This window comes from Alosa sapidissima, chromosome 3 (genome assembly GCF_018492685.1).
Source record: "Alosa sapidissima isolate fAloSap1 chromosome 3, fAloSap1.pri, whole genome shotgun sequence".
NCBI lineage: Eukaryota > Metazoa > Chordata > Actinopteri > Clupeiformes > Clupeidae > Alosa > Alosa sapidissima.
The window spans coordinates 1,937,952-1,953,992 of record NC_055959.1 but is presented as its reverse complement, the minus strand read 5'-3'; the positions used below and the strand labels follow the sequence as shown (position 1 = coordinate 1,953,992).

The 16,041-nt window shown below is 44.2% G+C and overlaps 1 protein-coding gene across 1 annotated transcript; it reads left to right on the top strand.

Annotated features, from left to right (window-relative positions):
- Positions 1-123: 123 nt before the first annotated feature.
- tob1a (transducer of ERBB2, 1a) lies at positions 124-3,814 on the top strand. Its single transcript, XM_042087369.1, has 2 exons — positions 124-364; positions 1,642-3,814. The coding sequence occupies exon 2, from the start codon at positions 1,869-1,871 to the stop codon at positions 2,895-2,897; it is 1,029 nt and encodes a 342-aa protein (XP_041943303.1). The 5' UTR covers positions 124-364; positions 1,642-1,868; the 3' UTR covers positions 2,898-3,814.
- The last annotated feature ends 12,227 nt before the right edge of the window (positions 3,815-16,041 follow it).

Genomic DNA, 16,041 nt, shown 5'->3' with positions numbered 1-16,041 from the left:
TAGTTAGTTTAAATCACCAATAAAAAACCTAGACGCTGTCTTCGTATTGTTTTGACCTCTGAAACCGCATCACCGCCTACCTCGTGTCCGTGGCGGAGGAAACCTATAAATACAGGGTGAGCTTCATGGTACAGACTGAAGTTGTAAAAACAGCCAGGTGTAGAGAAGCAAGACCTTGCCTGTCGAAAGGTGAAAACGAAAAATTGCTTAAAAAAGAAACTTAAGAAAGATAATCTAGCTATAAACAGCTACACATACTGGAACATTTTTTTATGATACATGTGAAGAAAATATTTATATCCACTCTCCTATTTGCACTAACGGTACTTTAGAACTACTGAGAATCTTTTTTTTTATCGTGAAAGTAAGTATTTCCTTCTAATTCTTCGTCTTTAATAGCTAAGTGAAATGCTGAGTTCTTGCATTTGATAATTGATCACCATTTTGATTAGAAACTCAATAGTTCCAGTCGTTAATCATCTTGCCATATTAAATCCCAGCCAAGTTACTGCGTCAGTCATTGTATTATAATAGGGAGGGGTAAGCGTGACAAAATATATCTATATGAAGGCTGGTTTGCAGCCTGGTGATTTGAGCCCTATAATGTTGATTGTTGAGGCTTTTAAGTTCTTGTTTGATATTATGACATGTCCTTATCGTTGCAATAGGCTATCCCATTTAAAATCGCAGGAGTTAGATGTTCTTTAAATAACGCGTTTAAATCATCTGTCGAAGGAAGGTTATCTAACTCAGCATGTTTGCTTCTGTCAGTGTTTTTTTTCTTGTGTGAATTAACTGGATTTGTGTTGGATCTCTGTAGGAATAAACCCTGTTTTGTCTTGTAGTTACACCCAAATCGTTGCATGCATACAAACAATGTGTTACTTGCCGAGAAGAATTTCTTTGCCCAATTACATTAGTTGTTTACTGTGAATTCATACGTCTCCATGTAGCATAAAGCGGGTTCTACTTTGTGAACAGATAACTTCATTCGATCGGAACAACCAAGTCCGTGTGGTGCCACCACTTCGAATCGGTTATGCATTGCATTGTAAGGGTTTAGAGCGAGGAAGGCTAGTTATTATGTAACACGAGATCAGCTCTGCGAGTCCCTCTGCTGCCTGCCTCAGACGATGAACCGCACACAGACTCGTAGGGCTTTTTACATATCTCTAAAAACAAAATGCACGTTTTGCATCTGTTTGCCTTGTGAAAGACACATTGGTAACTTTAACGTTTAGGATGCGTTAATTGTTTTCTGTAGCCTTTTTGTCTTAAAAGGAGGTTGAGCTATCTAACGTTATTCAGAGCAAGTGGTGTCAGCAGGTGGACGTCCTTTATCCGTTGTATGACAGAATGATTTTTGTACTTTTATTCTGTTTTTTTCTCCATTGATCTACAATTTAAAATGTAATTTCACTCGAACTCTTCAGCCATTTCAAGCGTCAGAGTAAGGACTGGTGGGTGACCAAATGGTGACGTTGTATAGCAAGAGTAGACTTAGCCTACTTGCATAAAACCACGTTTGTGTTTATGGCAATTGCATAAAACCACGTTTGTTCTTGTCGCTACCTCTAGGACCCATAATTCACACTTTATGGCATCTCACTAATTTACTTTTCCTCTCTCTCTCTCTTAAAGGGCCAGAATCACTCATCTGTGAACGAAGACATTTCCTCTGCAATCAGCACTTTGTTTTGAAATTTTGCAAAGTTTTTGTTTCCCTTTTTGTTACGCTGCCAGCTTTCAGGAGACCGTGCAACCTTGGGACACTTTGACAATACTGCTGACGTGCCAACCTCAAAATCAACGGAAGTACTTTTTTTTCCAAGGAAAAGAATAATTTACACTTGGGCAATTCAGCAGCTATGCAGCTTGAAATCCAAGTAGCACTCAATTTTATAATTTCTTATCTGTACAACAAGCTGCCAAGACGACGTGTGAATATCTTCGGCGAGGAGCTTGAACGTCAGTTGAAGCAGAAGTACGAGGGACACTGGTATCCAGACAAGCCATACAAAGGGTCCGGCTTCCGATGCATACACGTCGGGGAGAAGGTGGACCCTGTGGTGGAGCAAGCTGCCAAAGAGAGTGGGTTGGACATTGAGGACGTCCGCAACAACCTGCCTCAGGACCTCAGTGTGTGGATCGACCCCTTCGAGGTGTCCTATCAGATCGGGGAGAAGGGGCCCGTCAAGGTGCTCTACGTGGACGATAGCAATGACAACGGGCTCGAGTTGGACAAGGAGATCAAGAACAGTTTCAACCCTGAGGCCCAGGTGTTCATGCCCATTAGCGAGCCTCCATCTGGGGCCTCCCCCACATCCAGCTCCCCCTCCCCTCCCTTCGGCCAGTCGGCCTCGGTCAGCCCCACCTTCATGCCACGCTCCACGCAGCCTTTAACCTTCACCACTGCCACCTTTGCCGCCACCAAGTTCGGCTCCACCAAAATGAAGAGCAGTGGCCGCAACAACAACAATGGCAGTGGCGGTGGTGCTGGCGGTAGCGGGAAGGTGGCCCGTACCTCCCCCACCAACCTGGGCCTGAATGTGAACAGCCTGCTGAAGCAGAAAGCCATCTCCACGTCCATGCACTCGCTCTACGGCCTCGGCCTGGGCGCGCCGCAGCCCCCGCAGCAGCAGCACCCCAAGCCCTCCGCCCTCTCCCCCAACGCCAAGGAGTTTGTGTTTCCCAGCCTGCAGGGCCAGGGCAGCCCGGGCGCTGTGTTCCCCGGGGACGGCCCACTCGGCCTGGGTCCTCTCCCGTACAGCAATGCCTTTGACGTTTTCGCGGCCTATGGGGGCCTCAACGAGAAGTCCCTCATGGATGGCTTGAATTTCAGCTTGAACAACATGCAGTATTCTAACCAGCAATTCCAGCCAGTTATGGCCAACTAGGAAAATAAAAATGGGAAAAATTGTCAACGACCAGAAATGTGAGTTGGAAAACGCACATTTGGGGAAGAAAGAGAAACAAAAATGTGGGAAAATGGATAAAGCTACATGTCAACTGTAAAGTCCCAGTGTACCAGTCCAAGCGCATGAGCCCAAGGGTGATGTACTATTTGCCCCCTTGAGTTTATTTTCTGTTTTTGTTATTTTGATTTTTATTTTTTTACGATGGAAAAAGCTTGTAGTACAACATGTTCAAGCTTGGTTACCTAAACTCAATACATTTTTATTTCTTTCTTTTGCCAACCAAGCACAAAATTATTTTTATGGACTGTTTTACGGTATCTATAAAGAAGAAAAAAAAAAACACTTGTCATGGCCTCTTACAGTATTTAAGACATAGCTGGACAGCCAATTTTTTTTGTCAAAGGATTGGCATCAATAAGTGGGATTTCCTGGTCTTTTTTCTAATTGTATAATTTAATTTAGTACAGAGTTTGTAAAATATCAGAGTATATATATTGTTTCTACGACATGGTATTGCATTTATATCTTTTTACTACTCCAGTGATCTGTGACGGCTGCCTCAGCTTTACGTTCTCTCTTTTTTTATTGAAATTGTAAAATGAATCCATCTTTAAAAACATCGAAGATTGTGTACAGAATATTCCGTAGTGGTGAAAAATTTAAGAATATTTGCTTTTTTTGAAAAAAAGAAGAAAACATAAGAGTTGTATTTTCTGTTTAAGAGTTTAAAGATTTTTGCTATATTATGGACAAAATGTAATCGTATATTAATTTTGTACCTACATTGTGCAATACTTGATAAAAACAAACAGTATAACAAAGTATTTGGAGTCGGTGTCTTACATGTTGAGAGGGACTGATAGTTTATTAAGTTTGTATTAAAATGCTTGAAAATATGTTCTTGTCTTAATCTTATTTTTTTACATTGCTACTTGAGTGGTATGAGCAGCATAGCAGCTGCTCTTCACCTATCTGCAGTGATGTGCCATTTTTCTCAAAAATTACCTTTTTAAACCAAACTTCTAGGACAAATGATACAAAATGCCAAATCGTGGGAAGAGCTAAAGCCCAGTAATGGGAGTGAAGCTCCCATTAGTGTTTACAAATGACAGTGAACACACTGGCCTCTCATTCATTTGTTTTTTTGTTTTTGCCTAAAGGGGAAACATAAGTAATGTCTATATGTTTACTTTATTTGATTGAGTTTTTTCCCCCTCGCTATAGTAAAGCACTCATGCACTCTTCATAATGCAGGAGTAAAAGCAAGTGGCTGATCTGGAGTGGCACATTGTGACTGCCTGCTAGGGCTCATTTGTCTCTGGCTAATGGTGGAGGTGTCCTTGTGCAGGGCTCAGCAGTGGGGATGTGGGAGCAAATGGTCATGGGGATGTCTTTCAGGGATTAGCGCCGTTCTCTGCTGCCTAATCTGTTTTGGATTCACTAGAGCGGTTCTGGTTTCAGTTGGGATGTCACGACGAGGCCTGGGATTTGATGAGGGGGGGGGGGTGTCGCTGTGCACTGGTCATGGCCTCAGTGAGTGATACAGCCTTCTGGGCTCTTTTCCCCCTTTTCTCTTGGCTGCTAAAACAGGTGGAGTTGGCTGTGTAAATGAGCAGACAAGGTGTTGGGTAAATGTCAAGCATCTTGGCGAAAAGCATTCAAGCAGGATATTTTTAGCCTCTGATTAAGTTGATTGAGCAATGACATCTGGGGGAGAAGTGACTTCACAGATGAGTTAACTCGCCAACACACTTCCTTTTGCATCCACGTTGTGTTTGCCAAGCAGAGTGGCCCACCACACCCACCGCCCCTTGGGGTGTCTTAATTAGACATGGCTAAAACCTTCTGTCTGCTTCGAGAGTGAAAACAACGTGTTTTAGCACCAAACAAGGAACACTCGTCCAGTCCTAGACAGTCAGAGTAATATTTGTGTTTTTTGATAGACTGTTGGCGTCTGTTCGCAGTGTCCTTCACAGGACAAGTCGTGCAATGATGTCAGTTCTGTGCAACAGACTCTATTTATAAACGGCTAATTTCTGTGCCTACAATACGTCTTTATTTCATCAGTCTTCCTCATGGTCAAAATCACTGGGGTCTGTGCATGTTTTATTAACTAGCTGACGATTTTGGCTGCTGGGGCCAAAGGAAATGAGAGGACTGATCCAGTGAGATGTCCTTAAAAGGGTACTTAACTAGAATCCAATATCTCATGCCACAACCAGATTTAAGCCCTATATGTCTGCAGTGAGCCATATGACATGAAGTGTCAGTGCAATGCACAAAGACACTTGTTTTGCCCACAAGCATCTGAAATATATAAGCTTTGCTTCGTCTGAGTGTTTCCATCTGTTGATGTTCTTTTTCATATTCAAGTGCGAGTGGGTTAGTGGTGAAGGTGTCACACTTTGGTAACCTCAGTGGAGCCTTTTTAAGGGCAAAGATGTGCATGTAGAATGTCCTGTCCACTGTAATTCAACACTTGGCCTGAGGCATTCGACACTAAGGTCAAACCAGCAGACAACAGAAACATGTTTTAGGAAGGACTCTCTCTCTGTGCTTGTCAGGAGGGTAGGAGGATAGACTGTGTTTTGGAAACAGCGAGGGGGTGTACTGTTCAACCTACTACCATTATTCATGGTTGCTTTGTATTTTTGCTCCTTTTATCTCTCTCTCTCTCTCTCTCTCTCTCTCTCCTTAACACACACACACACACATTCTCACGTGCACCTAGAGAAGAGCTGAAAGCGTGCCAAAAACAGGAAGACAGCAGTGTGAGCTGCAGTGTTGTTATGGTAGCCTGGCTCCAGGCTCTCATCCTCCACTCCTCACCAATGGGATCAACCCACAGTACACATGCCTCTCTAGCTAATCCATGGCCCCACACCAGAACTTCCACTAAGAGGTACCACCCAAGATGGCAAATTCTCTCTCTCTCACTATGATTTGATTAATGACTTTATGCAGCTTTATGTTTGGGGGGAGGGGGGGGGTTGTTGAAGTGGGTGGTCAGCCATATCAGAAGCCGTCTGAGGCATGCACTCTCTCACCAACCAACCCCCATAGATATACAGTAGCACGCTGGCTTATGATACGACAGCAGGGTAGGCATGTAGAATTGTAGGCTCTCTATAGTGAACTCTTCAGAGCCATTCTCCAGAGATTATCTACAGAGCTGGACACCCCTGGAATCCCCACTAACCCCCCCGGCTCCTCACAGCCATCCACCCTTGCTAGGCGAGTAGGCAGTGGGCCAGCAAGACAGTCTCATCATCATCGCTGCTCCTGCATCTCACTGAAGTGAATAAGCAAATGTCACGTCACGTCACGCCACGCTCACTCGCCTGTCAGCCCCCAGCACAATGGCCGATCTGCCACGGAGGGACCACGGAACAGGAGGAGGGTGACACTCGCTTGTTTCTCACAGCAAGTTCCCCTGCCAGCGCCATAGTAACCGCTCTTGGTGCTTCGGAGAGGCAGGGAAGTGTTGAGGGGGTTGGACTGTTTGAATTGGCCTGCTGTATTATTTTTCCACCTCAAGGAAATATCTGCATGCCTTTCAAGAGCTACTCTGACATTTCAGGCTGTTATGATGTTGTGCAAGGAAGTCAGTGTACGGGATGAAATCGTTTGTCATGAGCATTGTTTGTTGTCCTTAGACCAGGAGAGCTGAACTGGTAACAGCCCTGTGTAAATTATTTGGGTGTGATCACTGAGGGGCCTGATCCTAAATCATTATAACCAGCCTGATGCTTCATAAACATAGGCCTTGATCTATTTCAAAAGAGTCCTGTTCTGCTTATATCCTTCTAATGCCACATAAGCTAGTGCAGAAAATAGAGATGGCCAGACCTCGAGAGAGTACGAACGATGATTAATTAACACGAAAACATTGCCTGGTGGCCCTTTAAACAGCCTGTTCCCTGTGATTTATCATTTTGTTTTTAGATTTAGAGGCTCTTGGAGGCTCTTTTCATGCACTAACTTTTCAGCTTAGAACATGATTAGACAAGGCTGTGGAGAGATGCCCTCTGGTTGTAAGAGACCTTCTCCAACAAATTCTTGAAAAACCGGTCAGGTCTGGGAATGGGAAGGCAACCAGGCTTCTTCTCAGACCCACCACTTTGGAATTTAAGCCTTGCTGGCTAAAAAACAGCCTCTCTCACTACATCACTACTTCATTCCTGCAAGGTGAGTTGTGAAGACACTCCAACTACCCCCCCCCCCCCCCCCATCTCCCTATCTCGAGCCACACATCTCACCGTCTTTAAAATCATGCCCCCAAAATGTAGCACTGTAGTTTTCATAGCTTAGAAACAGCGTAACAAGACTTCTAACAGAACCTTTAAAGCCTTGCTGGCTAAACACCAGCCTCCATTGCGGCTTCATTCCTGGAAGGCTGGCTGTGAAAACACTCCGCACCCCACACTTCTCCACCTCACTCCACACGTCTCACCTCCTCTTACCCCTGATCCTCTCTATTACAAACCCGAGAGGATTCATATTGTGGGTCGCGCCTCAGTGCACTCGATATATTACATCAAAAACCTGAGCAATAAGAAAGAAAAAACTGTGAATCTTTTACGAAGCAGACCATTTCAATAATTTAAAAGAGTGTGTGTGTGTGTGTGTGTGTGTGCACACGCATTGGACAGAAGTGTCCGCTTCGCCTCCCCCAGGGCCTTCACTGTAATAAGGCAGCAAGTGAACGAAGGTGGCTCGAGTACCCAGAATCCCACGCAAGTCAGGCTTGGGTCCAGATTGCAGGATGACTCACTGTTTAACATTTGCATAAAGCACAAAACAGCATTTCAAGCCTCCACTTTACTCTCATGAAGAGCCTGTCCGCCCAGCGCTGATGTGTTTACTCTGGTGGTGATGATGTGAAAAACAAACACATGTTTTGGTCCAGGCAGCACAATACAATATATCTTAATTGCTACACTTGTGTGTAGATGCTAGAAATTGAGGATTCTAGAAATAGACATTGAATTTCAATTTCAATTTAATATCACTTATAGAGCGCCAACACATTGCACATGTCTCATGGCGCTTTACAGAGTGTTAAAAAGAGTGTTAAACATTGGATACTATACACCACATTTCAAGTGTAAAGGTCTATACACCACATCTAAATACTCCGTAGTATGTTCCAGAGCCCCTGTCCAATGTTAGGCCCCCTGGTCAAGAGTCTCTATTTACATTAGCTGACGTTTTTATCCAAAATCATTTACAAAATAAAGTAAAAAACAATCAAGGTACTGTGTGAGAATGACATGTTAGTGCAGTAATAAGTATACGCACATACTGTAGAACCAAGTGACAGTTCTAAAGGGGGATAGTCTAGTGCTAAGTGCTAGGTTAAGCATGTCCAGTTGTTTGTAGCACTAAGAGAGGAGGTACTCTCTAAAGAGCTGGGTCTTCAGGAGTTTTTGGAAGATTTACTTACCCTGTTCATATAACTAACCAGTAACTTTGGTGAGAAGAAAGGGGTCAAGCATATAGGCCAATATTTGGCCAATATTGCTCTGTTTGGCCTGGATCCGGAGCCCAACCCACAACCACATGGCTCTGCAGAATTTCAAGTTTGCCTGTGAAAGAGGCATGCTGGGCGATGATGGTGTACTTGTTGACTCGCGACCTGGAACTGGAAAGAATTTTAATGAAGGTACCACTGGAGGATCGTGCTAACATGGCCGTCATTATGAAACAATGTGACAGATGATAACATAAACATCTGTTTTGAGACTTACAGTGCTGTTAGTTAGTGTCTGTAAAATCTTGGTTTAAGTATGTTGAGAACCAAAATCAGACATGTTACATACTGTAGGTTGTTCAGGGGTTCAGGGACAGGGACTCAAAATCACCTTGTTGAGTTTAAAAGTTATATTGTGAAAGATTTGTTCAGACAATAATGGAGAAATTGAAATGTGTATTTGGGAGCTTTTTTTATTTGTAACTAAAACTAACCACCAAGTTCAGTTAGTGGGTGAGTTTTCTACCAGATTTAACCAGATTTCTGCTTAATGTTACCTTATTCCAGTGGACAACAGAGTAGCATGTCAACTGATAAGAAACGACACCAAATCACTGGTGAAATGTGTAGATGTTGCCAGAGCTGACAACACAATAAAGCAGACAATAATGATTTTTTTTTAGGTGATTTGGTGCTTGCTGCTCCACTCTGTTCTACCCTACAGTCATACTGCTGCCAAGCCATCCAGGAACGTTGGCACTCCTGTTAAATCAATCAAAAATTAGAGCTAGATTGATCACAGCAAATATACCTACACTCTTCAAACAAACCAGTGCTATCCATGTATGCTAATATATAGCTAGCCAGACGTCCTCACTTAGCATATAGCTCATGGTAATAAAAAAAAAAAAAAAAGTTTCCTGTGTGGTCTCAGGTGCGGTTTCACCACCCCGCTGACGCTCCATGTCTGGAGGTGTTCCATGTGTTTGGGGCCCAGTCGGGCTTGACTGCTGGGCCGTGTCAAGTGTGTGTGAGAGGATGGAGAGAGACAGAGAGGGAGGGAGCCACTGGCTACTCCCGAGGCAGATTTGAGTGGGAGAGGAAGGCCAGAGAAGTAGCCGCGTAAATGTGGGTGTGTGGCGTTGCATAACTCCATCAGAAGGGATTGCACTCGTGTCTCGCAGCTAACTGTGTGGTTTTGAGGAGGGTTAAAAGATGCGCCCCCCCTCACAGAAGGGTGGAGGGGCTGTTTTGTACCGAGAAGCTATTCACAAACTATTCACAGAGTGAGAGAGAGAGAGAGAGAGAGAGAGAGAGAGAGAGGAATGGAGACAAAGCTATTCAAAAACTATTAGTGGGAGTGAAGCAGATAAAAATGTGCAGTTAAACTGAACGACAGTCGCAAAAAGCTCATTAAAAACAGGCTCCTAAAGTCTTCATGCAGTGCCTTAGGTCTGTCTCTGGCTACGCATAATGTCTGCCAGTGAATTCTCTCTGCTCTCAATGACTCTGAACTCACCATCAGTGCAGCTGACCAGTACAGCCAGGGTGAGTTCACTATAGCCTTCTGTCAGTTCCTCTCTCCATTCAGATATTAAACAGGTGAATAATGCAAAAATGCATTTAAAGTAAAGAATAAAAACATAACACACCTGCACACAAGCTCACCAGTACAAACAGGGTGAGTTTACTAGTAGCCTCCTGCCAACTCCTGAAACAGTTCACATAGCAAACTATAGGCTACTGTTAGTGCTAGTTATGCTAATTCAGCTATGTAAATAACATTAAGCTACTGTGTAGTCCAAGGCTAATTCTGGCATGTGGCTAAACGGAATAACCCAAAAATAATGTGCATAAACTGAATACAGAAGGTGAAGCAATCTTATCGATGACAATATTTAATATGAATATTTATTAGATTTCTTATGAGGCTGCAAGCACAAGCTACCTCTCCATACAGATATTAAACAGGAAAGAGGAGGGGGACAGGGGGCTAAGACAAGGGGGGAGAGGAGTGGCTACCAGAGACTCTTACCAGTGTACCATTGAAATAAAAGAATAAGAGTAAAAATATATGACATTAACTACATCTCTTGTGCAATTATATTATTATTACATAAATGTAAGATTTAACCTGTTACACTTACAAGATGCTTTTATTTTTTGTCAGCACTCTCAGGCGCCCAACCATCTTCCCTGTGTGCTCCCCAGTGGGACTCTCATTATGGCTGACCAGTCTCAGGATGAGGCAGAGGGTCAACTCTCCAAGGACTCTCAGTACTTCCTTGCGGTCAGGCCAATCTAAGCTGTCTCACGCACACACACCAACCTACAGCTTCTGGTGGAAAAAAAGCCTCCCCCATCCACTGCAGGGGGGTTATTCATTAGAACGTTTTTTATTTCCCAGGGCGGCCTCCAGAGTGGTGTGAGAGTGGGGAAGTGTGCGTCAGGTCTTCTGTTACGGGTAGAGAAGAGCACAGAGGCTGTGATCCCTCTTAGCTCAATAAAGCCTGTAAAGAGATAACAAAAACACTGGGCAGTGCTTCCACAGTCCTAGACTGTTACCTTTTGTTGTTTAATGTGTTTGAGTGTCATGGGCGTAGATTTAGGGTGTAACGCTAAGGACTAGTCCTAATCAAAAAAACAAAATTGTCCCCACCAATATTTTAGCGAACTTATTTGTACTGCTGATCATTCCGACAGCCAGCACGACAATACAAGAAACGTCAGGGTTATCTGACACGCAGGGTACACGTATGGAGAATGCCAATGCACAGGCTACTTTGCAGTGGCAGTCAAGCGAGCAGGTGTGTCAACGACAACGGTAAGTTACCAGGGCTGTCTGCCAATACATACCCCATAAAAGGCCAAAGTAAAACATTTTGATATTGAATTTGACTGACAGAGCTTTCAATTCGGCAGCCGTGGCCTAGGCTACTGGTTAGCGCTTCGGACTTGTAACCGGAGGGTTGCCGATTCGAACCCCGACCCCTCATTGTTACCCAAGCGCTGCTGTTGTTGCAGGCAGCTCACTGCGCCGGGATTAGTGTGTGCTTCACCTCACTGTGTGCGGAGTGTTTCACTAATTCACGGATTGGGATAAATGCAGAGATTAAAATATACTTATACTTACAATTAACCACATTATAATCAATAGGCCAAAATCATAATTGTGTATCTGTGCCGAATTTCGTAATTCAAGTCCAGTGTAGAACTGAATAAGAAAATCATAAGGCTGTATATCTTGAACTTCCAGTATGTGAGAAACTTGACTTGCCTTAATATCTCCAACCTCAAGTATGCAGCTAATAAAGAAATATAATTGTTATTTAATTAAACAAGGTGAACTTCTCCCCACTGTGCAATGCAGAAAAGGATGCCACAAGGAAGGGAATTCAAACACACTCTACACCTTACCATCTATTGATGTCATTGTGGTTCATTGAGATATCTGACATTTTTTCTGTTAATTGGCTTGGATACAAAAGGACATTGTTGCCTTTGTCGGTGTCCTGATGTGAACATGCACAGGTAACCTTGCTCATCTTTACTTGCGTACGACTTCACACCAGTGCTTCAGGGCAGCCGTGGCCTACTGGTTAGCGCTTCGGACTTGTGACCGGAGGGTTGCCGGTTCAAACCCCGATCAGTAGGCACGGCTGAAGTGCCCTTGAGCAAGGCACCTAACCCCTCACTGCTCCCTGAGCGCCGCTATTGTTGCAGGCAGCTTACTGCGCCGTGATTAGTGGGTACCTCACTGTGTGTTCACTGTGTGCTGAGTGTGTTTCACTAATTCACAGATTGGGATAAATGCAGAGACCAAATTTCCCTCACGGGATCAAAAGAGTATTTATACTTATACTTCAGACCAGAGCTGATGCTTAAGCAAAGGCCGTCACTGAAAAGCTGTGAATGTCGTTGAACACAGCTGTTCTCACATTAGCTGATTGCGATAAACATTAACCATTGTTGCCTAATTACCAATTATTCATCAAGTAGTAACTTTTTTTTTAGTGTTTTTCACATAGTATTTTGCAGTATTTTTAAAATACAAAAATACACACCAAAAAAGTATTTTGATACAAAATACAGAGCCATTTCCTTCAACCCAATAAAATAAAAATTACAAAATACTATTTTGTATTTGAAATACATATAACATGTTTCAGAAATCTTGACATGTCTAAGTTTTGGGTTGCAATATACAGGTAGTGGGCTCTCTGTTAATTTTAATGAGTAGGCCTAAGCCTAAAGTTACAGCATTTCTATCACAATTGACCAGACTTTGACCTTTGGTCTGCTTTTAACAAAATTCTGGCTATGTTTGTTCCTTGTATTACATCATGAGCCATCACTGTGCCTATTGCATTCTACTGTTGTTAGCCTTAAGCCTAGCTCAGTCATTATGTTATACCACATCACCCTCCATTAGAAGTGCAATGAGCTGCATTGAGCATAATAAACTGCATTTAGAATTCCAAATTCATATTTCTAGATATTTTGGTGAAAGTAACTCAAAAGTAATACAATAGTAGTGTAATGCCTTACAATTCAGATAGATATTATAATGTAACAAATTATTTTGACAGTAATGAGTAATACATAATACGATTTTGAAGTAACTTGCCCAACACTGATGACAACCATCACTTTCTATGTATGTCTGTGTTTGTGTGTGTGTGTGTGTGTGTGTGTGTGGAGGGTCAATCAAATTCTATGATTGCCACTGATGTGAATGATCTCACAAATCACACAAACCAAATCAAGTTTTAAAAAAATCTTTTCACTTTGATTCTTCACTTAGTATTGGTATTGAAACACTAATGTTGGTATTGTGACAACAGGAGTTGGGGATGTGTTCCCACCAAAGCTGAGACCAAACCTACGCCCTTGTTGAGTGTATATGGAACAGTTCGTCATTGAGGTGGTGGTGGTGGTTTGTGAGGATATGAGTTTGTTTGCGTGTGTTTGGGTTTGTGAGTGTTTTTGTGAGTGATTGCGTGTCTTTGTGACTACTGTAGTTCTCCTCCTGCTGCCACACACAGCACTCGACAAATAAACGATGTGGCTTTTCTGCCCTGCCTCTCAATCGACCCAAACGGAGGTGCATGCCTGGGATTCGTCTGCCATGACAGAGAGGTGCTACTGTTGGCTGCCTGCGTGTGTTTACATCTGGCTGTTTGTGTTTACGGGTGTGCGCGCGTGTGTGTACTTGCGTGACTGACTGTGTGTCACAGCTCTAGATGTGCATGTGTTTGTTTCTGTGTCGGTTTGAATGTTTACATGCTCGAGGTAGAGATTATTTTAGATGGTTCAGGGGGAAATTATTTGTCAGTTGGTGGGTGAGTGTGTGCTAATAGGCTACTGCATATGCGTGTGTCTGAGAGAGCGTGTGTACGTGTGAATGTATGTGTGTGGGTATAAAAGGTGCACGTGTCTACCCTGTGTGTGCATATATGTGTGTGTGTGTGTGCATCTCTCTGTGTATCCGTGTGAGAGGCTTTGAGCGAGTGAGTGAGTGTGTGTGTGTGGGGGGGATTGCACGACGTGTCCATCTTGGGTGCTGGTGGTTTTTTCATTAAGGGCTCGTGTGATTTAGGGTCCCGCTGCACGGCCGCCGCTGCCGACGTCAGCACCAGTGCCCGCCAGCTCCGACCAGGAGGGAGCCAGGGAGAGAGGGAGCGATAGAGAGAGAGGGAGGGAGGGAGTAAACACAACCTACACAGCTTGAGCACGAGAGAAAAAGAACCAGAGGAGGCGGAGGAACACCAAACCACAATTCTGAACTACTTTCTGACCCTTTCACACTCTCCCAGGAGGAGAGAAAAGCTGCCCCCCCCCCCCCCACACACACACACACACACACCACCACGGGAGTGTTTCTCACTCTATCAGTAAATATTTTTAGTGTGGAAACTGTCTCACAGTATAGAGACAGTTAGATACAGAATCTCAACAACCTCCCTCTCCACCTGTGCCACAGAAGGTATGTGATTTATAAAGAAAAAAAATAATTATACCAAATAGAAATTCTCAAGGGGGAAAAAAAAAAATCACCCTCCAGCAGAAGAGAAAAATATCTCAGCAACAGGTCGAGGCCGGTAGAATACCAAACTGTGGAACAGGAGTACGAGCAGAGCTCATGGGGGAGGGCAGAAGTAGGCCAGAAGATTTTAGACCAGCTCTGGACATCTGGAGCCAGCTAGCTCCTCCAAACAGGAAGGAAGGAGAGCACCAAGCCTGTGCTGCAGAGGGAATGTGTGTAGAGATGGACTTTCTGCACTGTGTGAGAGTCTGTGTCAGTGTGTGTGTGTGTGTAGCCGTTTCCCATAGGCAAGGAAGCATACTCAACGGCCGCCTTGTCAAGGACGCCACGTTATGGAACTCCGCCGAGCACGGTTCCAAAGTCAAGAATACTCCTTTCATTCTGAGAATTTTCAAGGATGCATCTGTGGATCCTCATGTGAACAAAAATACCCACAATCCTCTGCGTTGACATGCATTGGAGCAGCGCACCTACTGAAACATTAGTGTGCAGTTTAAAGCGGAAGCGCTCTGGCGTAACTGTGGTGACGTGCACGTCCACACTAGCTAGTCTGTTCCAAAGTAGAGTCTGACAACACTAGGGAGGCCTTTAGCCTTATCTTCGTAGAACTCGACTCGCATGGAATCATTCTATCAAGGAAGCATGCTCGACTTTGAGAAACAGCATGAGAGAGAGTGTGTGTGTGTGCAAGTGTGAGTGTGTGTGAGTGCTCTGACTGGGCAGTGGAACAGCAGAGTGGAGAGGCGAGTTGGAGAGTGGCTTTGACTGGGACACAACTCTCATTGTCCCCAACACCTGGCTGCTCGCCCACAACTGTGGCCTGCACAAGAGACGTGCGCAATTTCAGCCTGCTCCATTATTACCCTCCTCCTGTTTCCCTTCTATCTTTCCCTCTCTTCCTCTTTCATTCTCTCTATATCTGTCTTTTTCTCCTGCTGTCACTTCCCTTGTGTCTTCTCTTTGCATCCTGCTATCTCAGTTTTGTTGATTGCTCCTTGTTTATTATTATATATTATATATATATATAATATATTATTATATGTTTTGTTGATTCTCCTCATCTGGCTTACTCTCTCTCTCTCTCTCTCTCTCTGGCTTTAACCGTCTTAACTGTCTCTCTCTCACTCTTTTTAGTTGTTTTCCATCCTCCCTTCTCTCCTCTCTCTCCACCTTTGTCTTTGTCGCTGTCTCCCCATCTCATCTGCATGAGTACAGTCTTGGTTTGTTCCCTCTGCATGCGCGGCGGCCGTTCCCAGCCCCTGGCTGCTGGCGAGCGCGGCGGCACGCTAATAGCCGGGTTCACAGACAAAAGCCCGGGGTTGTGGAGAGCCAACATGGTGGAAATCACCATTTTCTCCCCGGGCGCAGGAAACCAGTGACACTGATTACAGCTTTTTTGAGCAGGGAGGTGGAGGAAGAGAGGGAGAGAAGGAGGAGGAAGGGAATGAGAGAGAGGGAGAGGGAGTGAGAGAAGGAGAGAGAGAGAGAGAGAGTGGCCTGCACTGTGCAACACACATAATCAGCACATAGCGACCACTGTGATTTATTCACATCACATGCACGCTTGCTCAGAGAGGACTCTCACTCGCTCTCTCTCACTCACT

What these genes read in the sequence shown, in the direction of transcription:
- tob1a (XM_042087369.1), top strand. Translation starts at nt 1,869, where the DNA reads ATGCAGCTTGAAATCCAAGTAGCACTCAATTTTATAATTTCTTATCTG.